This window comes from Chionomys nivalis, chromosome 9 (assembly GCF_950005125.1).
Source record: "Chionomys nivalis chromosome 9, mChiNiv1.1, whole genome shotgun sequence".
Taxonomy (NCBI): Eukaryota; Metazoa; Chordata; class Mammalia; order Rodentia; family Cricetidae; genus Chionomys; species Chionomys nivalis.
Genome location: NC_080094.1, coordinates 39368079 through 39382950, shown reverse-complemented (window position 1 = coordinate 39382950; position 14872 = coordinate 39368079). Strand labels below are relative to the sequence as shown.

At 41.8% G+C, this 14872-nt stretch overlaps 1 protein-coding gene across 7 annotated transcripts in view; it reads left to right on the top strand.

Moving 5' to 3' along the window:
* Plcb4 (phospholipase C beta 4) overlaps nt 1–14872 on the top strand; it is a 371211-nt gene that overhangs the window by 297396 nt on the left and 58943 nt on the right. For all 7 annotated transcript variants that reach the window (XM_057780480.1, XM_057780478.1, XM_057780479.1 and 4 more), the window contains 6 exons: nt 3378–3486; nt 7413–7623; nt 9274–9367; nt 11534–11613; nt 12101–12185; nt 14399–14489. In XM_057780480.1, the coding sequence (XP_057636463.1) occupies nt 3378–3486; nt 7413–7623; nt 9274–9367; nt 11534–11613; nt 12101–12185; nt 14399–14489 (670 nt within the window). The remainder of the gene's footprint in view (nt 1–3377; nt 3487–7412; nt 7624–9273; nt 9368–11533; nt 11614–12100; nt 12186–14398; nt 14490–14872) is intronic.

Genomic DNA, 14872 nt, shown 5'->3' with positions numbered 1-14872 from the left:
TTATATTTTCTGGCAGAGCAGGTACAAAGACAGAGTGGAATTTTATTTTGTCTGCACTTAAATCTCTTTTTTTTAAAAAAAATATTTATTTATTATGTATACAATATTCTGTCTGTGTGTGTGCCTACAGGCCAGAAGAGGGCACCAGACCTCATTACAGATGGTTGTGAGCCACCATGTGGTTGCTGGGAATTGAACTCAGTACCTTTGGAAGAGCAGGCAATGCTCTTAACCTCTGAGCCATCTCTCCAGCTCCAAATCTCTTTGGCTAAGACTATAAACACCTTAGGTAGCAAGTATGGATATGTGCTGTTTTCCTGGCTATTCCTTCTACTAGACAGATGATCATATGAATATGATGCCCTCTAATTACATTTTAATGGATAAAGCTTAATTAGGAGCACAGGTCATATGATTAGTCCGGCCTTGCAGTATTTAGTTAGATGGGATTTTCTTACTTTTGTTTTTTTGTCATGAATTAAAATGCTTGTGGTTACAGTTTAAATCAATGCTTTTTCCTCTTTTTATTTTTTTCTCCCTTCCTTCCTTCCTTCCTTCCTTCCTTCCTTCCTTCCTTCCTTCCTTATTTCCTTCCTTCCTTCCTTCCTTCTTTCATTTCTAAGAGGGCCAGCCTCCAGTCCACTATGTAGCATAAGATGTCCTTGAGCTTCTGATCCTCCCGGCCCTGCTTTCCAAGTGCTGCAATTACACAGACAAGTTCCACCGCACCTGATCTGTGCAGTACTGGAGATTTAGCCCACAGGGCTGAGCAAGCAATAGAGGCACACCTCCTACTCTAGAGCAGGAATGCTTAAATTGAGCGAGTCAGAATTACCGGGAAAGCTGACTAGATCTGCTTGCACCCCAAATAATTCCTGGTTCCACCTGGGGACTCAATTTCAGGAGGTCTGAGGAGAGGCCCCCAGAATCCCCAGTCTTTAAACTCTCCCAGGTGATGGTGATGCCGCTCCTGCCATCCACACATCACATTTTAAGCAGCACCATGTTAATATGTACATGTGTAAAAACACCCAGAAATGTCCGAATTTCCTTCCCCCTTTCCCATTGTATCTGTTTTCTCCCCCATAACTGTATCCCATTTTTCTTCCTCTTCTTAAGTCATATGGATTTGCCCCATCAGTTCTCTATGTCCCAAATACTCACCAGTGATCTCCTGTTTAAGTCAAAAGACTTAATTTTACTAGGAAAGAAACCAAGGATAACTGAGTGTGACTATGTTGGGGTATGAAAAGATCCCTTTCCATCCCTTATCCATCTTATTTAGTTCTAGTTTATCGGAGGAAAGATGTCTAGAGAGTGGTTAGGATTTTATTTCTTTGAATGCTTTTAAATGATTCCTCTCACCCCAGGGGAGACCTTAATCCCCTTGTGTAATGCGCAATGTCTGTTCTAAGGGAAGGTACACAAGCCAGGAACTGTGCTGGAGATTTAAAAACACACTCACACAGACAGAGACACGGGGACATAGGTCATCCTTGATACAAGAATGCCAACTTTATTTTGCTCCAGGGAAGCTTATATAGGGATCCTTAACTGATAGCCACGCCACAGCTCTTGGGATTTCCAGCTGTAAAACCCACCAGAATTCACCCCCCCTGCCATCAGGAACTCACAAGGGCCTTGTGCTCACACCAGCGGCAGGCACAGGAAAACAAGTTGTTTTGCTCAGTTCGCTCCAGCAGGCAAAGAAAGTCAAGGGGCCAGGGGTTTGCATCCCCCAACACCCTTGAATACTGGGGTTTGCTGTATGCTATATCCGATCCTTATGGGGTGTAGCAATCCTTCCAGGCTCTAGCATGTCTTCACTTGCCTGGCATCCCCCTGTCCACATCAGTTTCTCTTTCTCTACAGATCTCATCGCTATTCTCTAAAGTATCAAGCCCTGCTATTAGCATAACAGTTTCCAGTCTAGCATAGACATGGGCATAATCAGTAATATTTTAACAGAAGAATGCTTCATCAGGATAGACTGTCAATAAAGATATTAATCCTTTCACTTTAACACTTTAAACTGTACAAGGAGAGTCTAGAGATGTCTCTGCTTTAGTTAAAGTCAAGTGTTCCATTGGCCAAAGGTATTGTTCTGTACATAGCCCCCTTTACAGGTGACCATCCCTCAGCAGAGAAAAAGAGGGCCATATGAACAGTTGCTTCTTAAGCATCTTTCCAATAATATTATTGCAAATCTGTGCATGCATCTGGGTAAAGAGTTGTTGCCAAAGTATGATACGTTAAGCAATTCTTGCGCACATCTGCTTATTGGCCCATCAGTCTCTGAAAGCTTACGTTTTATTCAGTTGGGAGAGGACATAATGCAATCCTGTCATCCACAGTGAACTGTCAAAAAGTTTAGTGGATACACTGCCTCCAGACACATGCCGTGACATGTGCATACCCCTATTCATACACACATACACACGCACATATATATAAGCATGCACACACACATAGCTTAGTTAGGTAGTGAGTAGGTACATGGGCTTCTCGCCATTCCAGGAAGACAGGGCATCCTCAGTGCAGGAAGTATGTTGCTCCTTCAATGTACGAAGCATCTTGGGTGCTGACTGGGAGAGGTGGCTATCGGCAGCTTCCATCAGAGCCTTCTTCCATGCACTCTGCTGGGGACTTCTTCCAGAGCAGAGTGTGTGCAGTTTTAGAGAGAAGGTGCCCTGAGATGCTGTATTTTAAACTTGTTTTTATATAATATACACTTATAATGATTCTTTGCTGATTCATTTTCATCATTACAATTATATCATCTTGGAAAACTCTGACTCCAAGAAAACAAAGTTTGCAGAGTGCTCAAGAGCCTCTTATTAGTAGAGAAAGATAGGTTAAAACTTAACTATTTACTTTTCTGACATTCAAGTTTTGGGTTTTTTTGTTGTTGTTGCTATTGTTTTGGGGCTTTGGGCCACTTAGTACCTGATGTGATCGCTTATTTTCGTTATTTTTTCTTTTCACTTTTAAAGGTAACCTCAATACTAGATTTTTAAATACTGTAGAGATCCTTCGCTCTCATTTTTTGCACCTATTTGTGGCAAGTCACTGACCTAAGGTGTAGGAAGCAGACGGCAGTGCAGTTGCCGTTCTCACACTTTCATGTCTTCTTCAAAGTTGAAACGGGAGGAAACCACACAGCGCCCCCTTTTCCACCGTCCAGCTCCAACAGCATAAGTCCAGAGATGAACTTTATGTAGTATAGTTCAGGGAGAGAGCCAGGAAAGCAGTGAAGTCTGATCTCCGTAATTACAAATATGAGCGTCTAGATGGATCTTGTTGTACAGATTATATGCATAGAAATCTCTTTAAGGATGAGGAACGTGGGTCTAAATGGAGTTATTTTCTCATCATAGCACCAGCGAGATCCTCGGCTGAATGAAATTTTATTTCCATTTTATGATGCAAAAAGAGCAATGCGGATCATTGAGATGTATGAGCCTGATGAAGATTTGAAGAAAAAAGGTAATATAAATGAGAAAAAAGCAAATTAAATTTTGTTTTTTGCTAAGAAAAGAAAATGTACAGTTTAAACCCTTGAATTTTAATTAAAATATCTTAAATGCTTTGGGGCACCGTAGATTCAAAGATTAGTAATTAATTTATTCTTTTCCTGCTTTTAAACTAATTTAACTTGTATGTTCTATCGAGTGAATCCACACCGTCTGAAGTATACCACTGCAAAATGTACTGTGTTGATAAGGACATTGTAGTGATAATCCACTGTATATGCATATATATTAAGTTTTAATTTTGCATAGTGCTAAGAAGGCAGTCTCTATGTGCAATCTTTTAAAAGAATTTGTCACATAAGAACATGCACCTGCCTTTGCTCCCTTTTGTTTTGCTAAGCTGAATAAACTTAGTACTTAATTTGATACTTGATCCCTGGGTTGGAAGATAAACACACTGATAGGACACTAACTAGTCTCAGCAAGTTGTCCATATTCCTGGATCTTTGTCCCTTTCATTTTGGTTCGGAAACAACATGTAGTTCAACTAGTAATCAAAGGAAAAGTGTTGAGACAACTGAAGCTCATCCCTGCCGCAGGGACATGCCTGGGAGCCCAGGAGCCCGACACTTGGCAGCATCCCTAAGCTTGCTTTGTGCAGCTCTTTTTTATTTTTTTTGTCATTATGACCAGGATACTTGACCGAAGTAACTCACGGGGGCGCAAGGATTTATTTGGGTTCATTCACATTTTCAGGGAAGTTTAGTTTGTCTTAGCAGAAAGGCGTGCTGTCAGGAGTGCGAGGCACCTGCTCACATCCTGACAGGACTAGCAAGCAGAAATATCAGATCCAGACACACCCACAGTGACCTGCCCCCACCAGTCAGTTCTGTAACATCCCAAACAAGGGCACCCACTAGGGACCAGGTGTCTTAACATGTCAGCCTGTGAGGGACATTTCACATTCAAACTGTAACACTGGAAGTTCAAGAATGAATAAGAAGTGTCTCATGCCGCCCCCTCTGCATCTTGAAGTCAGCTGTGGTCTGTTCAAAGCAAAGACAAGAGCAGCTGTTCCTCAGCAACTGATGATGTAATGATTTGTGTGTCTTTGTTATCCTTAGGTCATTTCAAGACCTGATTATAACTGACACCAGCTTTTAAAAAAAAAAATCCTGCTGATGATGGATGTGATATAGCCAGCCTCCTCAAGCAGCTGCTGCTGTCACTTCCCTGCTGTGACAGACCTGGGGCTGTGGACTAAAATATTACCTTTCTCGCCTAAGTCATTTTGGTCAGGGTGTTTTATCCCTACAATAGAAAAGAAGATTAAAAGTCTCTCCGTAAAAAAAAAAAAAAGCAGCTTCTCCCTTTCACAAATAACACCTTTCACAAATAACAGAGAATTAAAGCCTCTTTTTGACTTAATGAACAATGTAAGAGTACAGCTCAAAAGACACTTCTCATAGAGTTGTAAGTGTTCACAACCACCTGGGGATTGGGAGAGTAGCTCAAAAAGTAGAAAATGTGCCTCTCTGGTAGCTCAGCATTTCCTCTTGCAGGTGTGTACCCTAGAGAGTATCTCACACAGTCTCCAAATAGTGGCAGCCCCATGCTAGACCTCTGCTTCTTCCATGCTTTCTGCTAGGAGTGGGTGCCCATGCAGGCCTCTGGCTTTCAGTGTCTTCTGTAAACATATGACTTTCAGAGTAAATCTTCCAGTCCTCATCTCAACCATAACCCAGGAGCCTGCAGTAGGCCTGCTTGTCTGCATGTTGAACAGGTGTGTTTGCAGCATGGCTTGGTTGTCCTGTCTCCATCCCTCTTCTTTCGCAGCCTGAGAAATGGTTGCACTACTCACTTAGCTTTTCAAGTCAGAACCTTTGGAATCACCCTGTATGTTTTATTCCTTTCACATCTCTTATGATCTGTCACCAAAGCACGTGAGGTCCACCTCATTCTCACCGTTTCAGACGTTCAAGCCTACAGCCTTTCCAGGGGCGATGCCAACTGGCTTGTGACATCTTTGTTCTGCTTTGTACCCAGTACTGTGCTCCACACAGCAGCCAGAGTAAGCCTTTTAGGATACTATCCAATGGTATTGTGTACTCTTCTACCCCACTGAAGCTTCCCAACACAAAAATCTCAAGAACATAGGACTAAACCCTAATAGATGCAGCCTTTGGCTCCCTCTCCTGCATCATTGCCCAGCTCATTCCCCAGATGTTGCCCTTTCCTCTTTGCATTTATTGAATGAATTGAGAATACACATTCTTGCATCAAGATTTCTGCATTTGCTCAACCTTCTGCCTGAAAGACCCACTCCTGTGTGTCTGTGTGGCTTGTCTCCATGTGGCTGTATATTTTGTCCCCATGCATTTATGAAATCTTAAAAAGATTTCACTGACCACGTATTTAAACCAGTATCCCACCATCCTGTTTCATCATTCTAGCTTTGTACTTCCAATATAGCATTATAATTATTTATTCATATACTTATTTTTCTTACCCATAATATGTGAACTTTGTAAAAATGGAATGTAGCTCTTTTTTCTGCACCCATCTCAGTGCCTCAAAAGTGTTTCTTATTCAAATGAATGAATATGCCAAGGACAGAAGCATAGAAGCTTTTATTTTAATACTTCAGTTGTTATTAGAAATGGCCTACATATCCAGCAAGAAACTTATTATTATTATTACTATTATTATTAATATGTGGAGAGAGAGAGAGCTGGGCATGGTTGCACATGCCTTTAATCCCAGCACTTGGGAGGTAGAGGCAGGCAGATCTCTGAGTTCAAGCAGGCAGACCTCTGAGTTCAAGGCCAGCCTGTTCTACAGAGCGAGTTCCAGGACAGCCAGGGCTACAAAGAGAAACCCTTTCTTGAAAAACCAAAATATGTATTCCTTGTGGATTGCCATCTATTCAGTTAATGATAAACTCTGTGTGTTTGTGTGTGTGTACACGTGCACATACGTGCACATAAGTGCATAAATGATTCAGATGCACACAGTGGTATAGTTGTTCTGTAAAATTGAAAACACTGGAAATGATCTATTGATTAGACACACATGTAGTTAACCTGAAAAACTATTTGGGGAGTGTTGCAAGAACTGGGATAGTCTTGTTATTTGGCAGTAGGAAAATGGACTTGTAGTACAGCCTGTAGGCACAGTGATGCCGTCTCTAACGAGTTCTTTCGTCAACATCAAACCTGCAGAGCAAGCTGTGAGACCTAAGCAAGCTGTGCACGAGGCCCAGAGCTGTCTTTTAGATGATTGGTGGAGCTTTTCCGTGCATGTGAATGAGATTATCTTCATAACTTGTAAATGGTTACATGAAAAAGCAAAGGGCTGAGGCTTCTGGCGTTTCTGAAACACTGCTTATCCGTCCCACAGTTGCCGTGTAAGCCCTGCTCCATTCAGAAAAGTAACTGAAATCAGCAGTGGCCTGTGTTTCCGTGTCTTTCACCAGCGTCAGACTTTAATGTTTAGATAATTGAGAAAAATAATTTGTTTAAATTTGAAAGGCAACCATTTCTCCAATTGAATGAAAATAACGGTGACTTAGAATTAATGACACACATCTTACAGGTATTCTCAGTTACCAGTCATGATGATCCTGGGCCATTATATTCCCCACTTGACCAGAGAAGCCAGGAGATGGACAGAAGGCGGCAAGGATGGTCGTAGAAGAGCCAGAGGTCCCTCATTGCTGTGGTTCATAGCATAGTTTCTTCGTTTGGAGAACTGTCATAGATTGTTCTTCTTTTAATGTGTAATTTTGTATTTTGTTCAAGTTCTGAACAGTGTCGGGTCTAGGGAAAAACTACCGAGTTGTTTCCGCTCTGACTTTTATACTATTTCAACAAGGCTGGGCATGATGAAAGATGTGCATCTTCAGAGCTGCGGTACCACTCAGATTTTCTTTCTCCCCAGGCCTCATATCAAGTGATGGGTTTTGCAGATATCTGATGTCCGATGAGAATGCCCCAGTCTTCCTAGATCGCTTAGAACTTTACCAGGAGATGGATCACCCCCTGGCTCACTACTTCATAAGTTCTTCCCACAATACCTATCTCACTGGCCGGCAGTTTGGAGGAAAGTCTTCAGTGGAGATGTACAGACAAGTTCTCCTGGCTGGGTGCAGGTCTGGAACTCAAGATGGCGATTTGCTTTGTCTATATGTGGCACCTTTAAACATATCATTGACCTCCCCTTATGCCTCCGATCCCCAGTGTTCTAAGATACCCAGTGGATCTGCTAAGCAATAGTTCATACCTAGTTCTCCCCACCATATGTAAATACCTGTGATGAAATTCTGTTTACAAATTACTCAACGAAAGTAAGAGTTTCTTGAATAAAACACTGTAGTTGTATGACATTTTGAGAGCAAGGAAGGCCACTACGTGGCTGACAGGTGGTACTGAATACAGGGTGATGTGCTGGGCGTTGGATTGATCCAACTCCCAGGCAGGACACTTGGCTGGTGAATGAGGCCATTGCACCACTCAACAGTGGTATGCAATTTAAAACATAGAACCTTGCATTCTATATTTTCAAACCAGTGTTGACCCTAGATAACTGAACCATGGATAAGGAAAGCTATTGTAATCTGCTTTTCTCTGAAATCGGCAATAGCAATCAGAACGAAAAGGACATTTACATTTCTCTTTAATAGATTATGTTCATTTTGTGTTGAGTGAGAAAAGAAGGCATCACATAAAATTATGGAGCCATCTTTGGGATCAAAAGACAATCATCTACTGTGATTTTTAAAATATGACCTCAAAATTGTAAAACAGGAAAATAGATATATTTTAAGAAGCCATATTAAGTTTTTTACTAGTTCTAGGTAGTTACAAATTTAGTTTTATTTAATACTACAAAAAAGCTTGGGAAATTAGTTTGGTGGTAGAGCATTTGCTTAGCTGGTGCAAGGTCCTGAGATCAATCCTTACCACTGCCTAAAATACAAAAGTCAAGATAAAAAAATGTGACTGCATAAAGCTTAGAAGTTTAGTTTTCTAAGGAGATATCGCTGAAAGTAACTTGTGTAGAAAAGAGCAAATATTTAAGGTTAATATATTGCAAGAAAAAGAAATGTAGTTGTACTATGATTTTTTGGAAATATTTATTTTTTTAAAGCTCACTGCGTTTTGTGTACAGAAGTGCTACGCAGGAGATTAATTCCATCCTGACTTTAGTAATGCACTTTGTCTCAATATCTGTCTGGATCGGAAGACAGCAGGAGTGCTTCTTGCTTGGCCCTGGGGACTGCTTTGAGAGCTTCATGCCCACTGGGCAAGGACTTTACACTGAATTATACGTCAGGCTTTTAGTTGACTTATTATTTTGAGAAAGAGTCTCACCTACTTGTCCAAGCTGGCCTTAAACTCTTAGGAAACTGGATGACCATCCAGTGCCACCAGGTTCAGCTCAAGAAAATTTACTGGCAGGGTGAAAGTAACATTATTCTACCCAGTGAGTTTATAAATCAATGTCAATATCATCCAAACCCAGCCTCTATTGCAAATTGTCCATTGTTCTCTATTGCAAGTTGGTCCTAAATATGATTTTATTGAGAACCAGGCTGTTTATTATATCCAGTCAGCCTCAAACTCTCACACACAGCCCTTTTTTGACACTAGGGTGAGCAACATCACGTAGTTTTCACCTGTGCATTCACAAAATGCCTGTGTTCCTCATTCAGCGTTCTGACCTATGAGAAAATGTGTCTTTGACTTTGTGTTTGGTTTTCCGGTTCAGGCTCAGTGTTGTAATCTGACTGTGCTTCTAGGTGTGTGGAGCTTGACTGTTGGGATGGAAAAGGTGAAGATCAGGAACCGATAATAACTCATGGAAAGGCAATGTGTACGGATATCCTATTTAAGGTGGGTTTAAGAATTTCAGAGCCTTAGCTTCCCAGACTGTTGTGCAAACACAGGACACAAGAAAACAATTTTTTTTCATTTTCTCAAGCAACACAACTTCATGTTTTGTTCTTCTCATTTTAAAGAGAAAGTCAAGACAAAATATTATTAGTCATATAATATTCCCTTCATGATTTTCAAATGATGACTGTAAGGCCCTTTAGTAGCAGCATCTACCTAGTTTTACACCCAAACATACACCCAAACAATTTTTTTTTTGGCACAGTTAGGTGTACACATAGCCTAGTTACTTGGGATGCTGAGGCAGGGGGGATTTTGAGAAATCTAGTGAGAACTATTCTCAAATCAAAATGAACAAAACAATTTTTTTTTTTAAAAAAAAAATCTTATCTATTTCTTGCTTGCTTTCTGTTATTTCGAAAGACTCAAAGGTAGCATAAAAAAGAGCAAGTTTATATATAAGCCTTATAATATGAGATAACGAGGTTGGTATTGTGGATGATTGGTAGGACATCTTCTAAATTTGGAAGCCATGCTACAAATTGGCTGGAATGAACCACAGTTCACAGGATCATCAGGAAGCACATCCATCTAAGTACTGTGGCCAGTGAGAAATCCACCCCGCCCCAAGGCTCCTCACCAAAAGGGATTAGTTAATAAATAAGCACCTCTTAGAACCTTGGGATTATCTCTATGGGTCATTCTTCATGTTTTCTTCCTCCTGTCTATGGTGTCCCACCAAAGGTAAGAAACTCCGTGTTGGCTAACAACAGATAGCCTGCTGTGTTTTGTAGTTCAGGAGAGAGAGTAACAATGTCTGGAACAATGGCTCTTAGCTCTGCCTGCTAGCGAAATCACCAGTGTCTTGTCTTCGAAACCACAGCTTCCTATTTCTGTATGTGGAACGTTCCCTCCATATCATGTCTCTTAGCCAAAGTATTGGTGACTTTAAGTAGTTTAATGAATTCAAGGTTATGCTTCCTAAGAAGAGTCTAGAGTATATTAAAGGGACAAAGTGTGAATTTTATATAGCTATCAAATGACAAGGATAGTGGGGAAGCAGCATGGAAAAAAGTCACCCAAGAGGAAAGCAGACTCCAAAGGCCAAGGCACAGTTTTCCTCCGGGAATAGTTCCTAACCACTTATACCAGATGTTTAAGTTCGTGGTCATATTTGCCTGTGAAGAAACCTTAAGAAATAATACTCAAATGACTGCTGCATTCATAAGGCTGTCTCAATAAAATACTTTCAGGTTTATCATTTCAACTGTGCTTTCGTGGACAATTAATATAAAAATGTTTTCTGACTTGCTGAGTGACGCGACTTGCCCTGTGCTTAGCTACAAACCAGTAAGAACTTGGGCATTTTATAGTGTGATACTCTTATTGGAGAAGCATTGGTTCGAAGTCCTTTGTTCTAAAACAGACATGTGGGCCAGCCGTCGGACATAGCTTTTCTATTTCATATGATGCACGGTGTAAGAAGGTGCTCTGCCGCTTTGGAGTAGGTGGAAGTGGAGCCAGAGCCCTCCCTTGTTTTGCCTCACATGCTACTTGACCACAGAAGGAGACCCACTCTTCACTAGGCTCATCGGAAATACTGGATATCGCAATTGTCACATCAGTACGGTGGACCTGTAGTCCAAAATGATTCCAAACTCAGAGGACAGCCAATTAGAAGCTTGCCGAAACCCTTGTGTTATTACCGACACATTTCGTCATAGGTGAGAGGAACTGAAGACTGAGCTCAGATGAAAATTCTCAAAGAGAGTTTATGTTCTCCTAAAGGAGATTGATGAGAGCTCAGGGCATGGTTTAATGGTTGAGCACTTGCTTCACGTGCACCAAGTCCTGGATTCAAACCCGAGTACTACAGAAAGGGGGTGGGATGGGCCAGAGTCCCTGGCTCTGCTCACTGTCAAGCGAGGACTTGGCAGGTCACTCAAGTAATGCCGTTTAATAGCACTGGAGAAATAAAAGACAGCATTGATTGAAAAGCAATGACCTAAACCTCTTGAGTCTCCCGAGGAGAGTTGTGTAGGCAGATGTGTTCTCCAGGTCAAAACTGTTAAAGTTGACTGTCTTAAAATGCTCCGTTAGTGGTCTCTGAACAGTGTGAGGTATCTTCAATCTGTTCTCTCTCATAAACACTCCCTGTCTTTAAAGGATGTGATCCAAGCCATCAAGGAAACAGCTTTTGTCACATCAGAGTATCCTGTAATCCTCTCCTTTGAAAACCACTGCAGGTATGAAAGCTGCTTCTTTCCCGTGTCCCTACTTGGTGTTGTTTCAGATCCCTGGCTTCTCATCCTGCCCCTCATTTTTTTTTTAAATAACTGAGTAATTTCCTGTTTCATGGGCTAAGCAGCAAATAATCCTCCAGCTAGGACATGGTTATTCCAGCCCTGCCCACCAAGAAGTCATCTTCTTGGGGCTCAGTAATGCTTTCTCCAAACAAATGGTCAGAAAATGGGAAACCTACTTTAAAGTTCCTTTGAGATGGAAAATTGGGCGATAAGTTAGGAGGTATTTTTCCATTTTTCTCTGTCAGTATTGAATTTTAAGTTACACCAGTTAAAGTTTGTATGGTACTTAAAAGTATAGCTGTAGTCACTGTTATGAAATCAGCCTTGAACTTTGCAAAGTGGGTGTCTTTAGTTACAGGGATGGCTATCTCATTCTTGGAGAGTTAATGGACATTTGACTTTACAAATGCCACTTCTTTCTCCCCAGCAAATATCAACAGTACAAGATGTCCAAGTATTGTGAAGATCTATTTGGGGATCTCCTGTTGAAACAAGCCCTCGAATCACATCCAGTATGTATTTTTAGCAAACCATATTTCCAGCATGAATGGATTTGTTTTGAAATGTGCTTTCCAGAGGTCAAGTAGCACTGGAGAACAAATACTAAGGATTTTCATATTTATTTAGATTCTGTGGTACAAAAAGCTTTTATCGTGCTTCAGAGGGATGTCGAGAGGAGCATAAAGTAAACATGTGACTCCGTGTAATCTGGATGCTCTTAAGGTCTCATGTTTTAAAATTCACAAAGCTTCCAAGTCCAGAGGCCAGGCTTCTCTGTGTTTCCCAGTTCTGGCCTCACACTGAGTCACTTCAGACACCTGTAAAAACACCTGTGCCAGGGTCCCTGCCTCCAATGTTTGGTTTCTAACTGACCCAGCCCAAGCAGGTGTATTTTTAAAACCCTCCAGGTAAACAAATAAGAACCCAGGGTTCAGACCTCATGGGAGCCTGTTGCTGTGGGAAGTCCTCCAAACTGATGTCATAAGGCCCAAAGTTCAAGTTCCCAACTCCAAAATAAATATTCAGACAAAGTCACATGGCCGTTTTTGAGCTTCATTGTATACCTGCCAGTTTCTTCATAAAGGGGCTTTTATTAAGTCTGTGGTCCATAGAAGGGCTTTATGAAGTCTGAATACATGTGTGATTGTTCCAGAGAGTTCCTTGGATTTCTGTCAGGATACATAATGTCCCAGAGGACAAGATGCAGTGCAGCAAGATGTCACAAGAAAGAGGGCTTACCAATGTTAAAGTGTTTTATTTGGGGTATTCAGACCTCCTGCAGACACGGGAGCATTAGATAGTAGGTAATTCAAGGACAAGATAGTAGAAGACACGATGCTATTTCTGCTATGTGAGTAATTTGGAGTAATTTGGCTGGTTTAACCATGAATTTTTCCCAAAGGTAGGTGTGACCGCTGAAAGCCCTGGGGAGGCAAGGCTGCATCCTTTGCCCCCCACCTGACTCTGCAGCCTGCTGAAGCATCAGAGCAGGTGCTTCCCATGTCCCTCCCAGCACTCCCCTCCTCCCACCCCGGGCCTGACTGTTGGCTGACCGTGCCTACAGCTTTTGGCTGGATGTGACCTCTGGTCCTTGGTCAGGCTCTCCTCACAAAAGGGAGAATGCACACTTCCACCAGTCCCCTCACTCCGGATTCCCAGGGGCTACTTCTGGACACCTCTTCTCTTCTGTCCCTTGGGCTCCCTGGCAGGACTCCCTGTGTACCACTCAGGTGCCCACAGTGGAGCATCCAAGGAACACATCCTTCACTGGCTCCCTCTTCTTTTTTGTTATTTTTGCACTCCTCTGTTGATGTCTGCAAGAGCCAGCTCTCACATCAATTTACAGAATACCAGTATACTAATCCTTGTCTAGGAAGCTGATTCTGAAAACTTTATACTGAGAGTCATCCGTAATTCATTTTATTACTGTTGTTTCCTGTACCCTCTTCCTGTTCTCTTGGGCAAGAGAAGAGGATTGCTTTGGGGGAAAGCATTATATTCTTAATGAAGGGACGTATGTGTTCCCAGAGACAGGACCAGTTCCACCGGACAGCTGGTAGCAGGCAGCATTCTGTTAAAGGTCTTCACAAGGCAAGGCACAGGCTTGCTTGTCCTACATAGGATCAAAGAAGCTGTGTAGAAAGATGCATAGGTAAGAGTGTCGTTGGATGGGTAGGGACTGAATAATTAGAGATGAACAGTCCCACTGATCACAGAGGATAACCTAAACAGACTTAACTTCCTAAAAGTATAAAGAAGTGAAGCCAGAGTGAAGTTCAGATTCCAGTAATTCAAACCTCTCCCGTCTTTCAGTGAATCTATTAAAATCCCAAGTCGGTCTATTAAGAAGACAGGCTTAGTCTTTGATATGGTGCAGATGGAGGGGAGCTCCCGGGCTTTATCAAGTGCTACCCTGTCCTTTATGATGGACCTGGAATTTAGAAGACTTAATATACAGCAAGACTGCCACCTCCCAGCACCACTCAGGTCAGACCCTGCCCTATTGGGATGTTGGGTTTGGTCTGTATACTCCAGAAAATTGGGGGTTCCAACTTTGCAGCGTTACTCAAATCAAATTTGGATTCAGTGAACTGATGTGAGAAGGGCCTGAAAGCAGAGCTGTGCATACTGACATCTAGTGGACGCTGGCTGGTATGATTCCGGGGCTCCTCTGGGCTGGAAAAATAGTGAAGTCACTAACTGAACTTTTTCTGTATATCTCTAGCTTGAACCAGGCAGACCTTTACCATCGCCTAATGACCTCAAAAGAAAAATACTCATCAAAAATAAAAGGCTGAAACCTGAAGTGGAAAAGAGTAAGTCAAATGCACTTGTATCTTTGAGCACCTGAGCTGCCTGGGTGAAGTGTGATTGAGAGCTCCCTGTAGATTTGAGAAGGGGTGGGGGTGGGATATAGATAACATTTCCTTTCCAGGGTTACGTCACTGCATTCTCGTTTATCTTTAATTTCTACAACTGGTCCATGCAGAGGGGAACGTCTAATCGTATGTGTATGTGCTGAAATACAAAAGAAAAAGGAAAAACAGTGTTTGTATTATTACATACTTTGCCACAGTTTCATAAAAGTTGAACTAATTTACACCCACATTGGTGGTATCTAAAAATCCCTTCCCCCAGAATATTTATAATGCTGACTATGGTCCACCTTTGATTTGTAAGTATACTAAAAGAAAAAAAA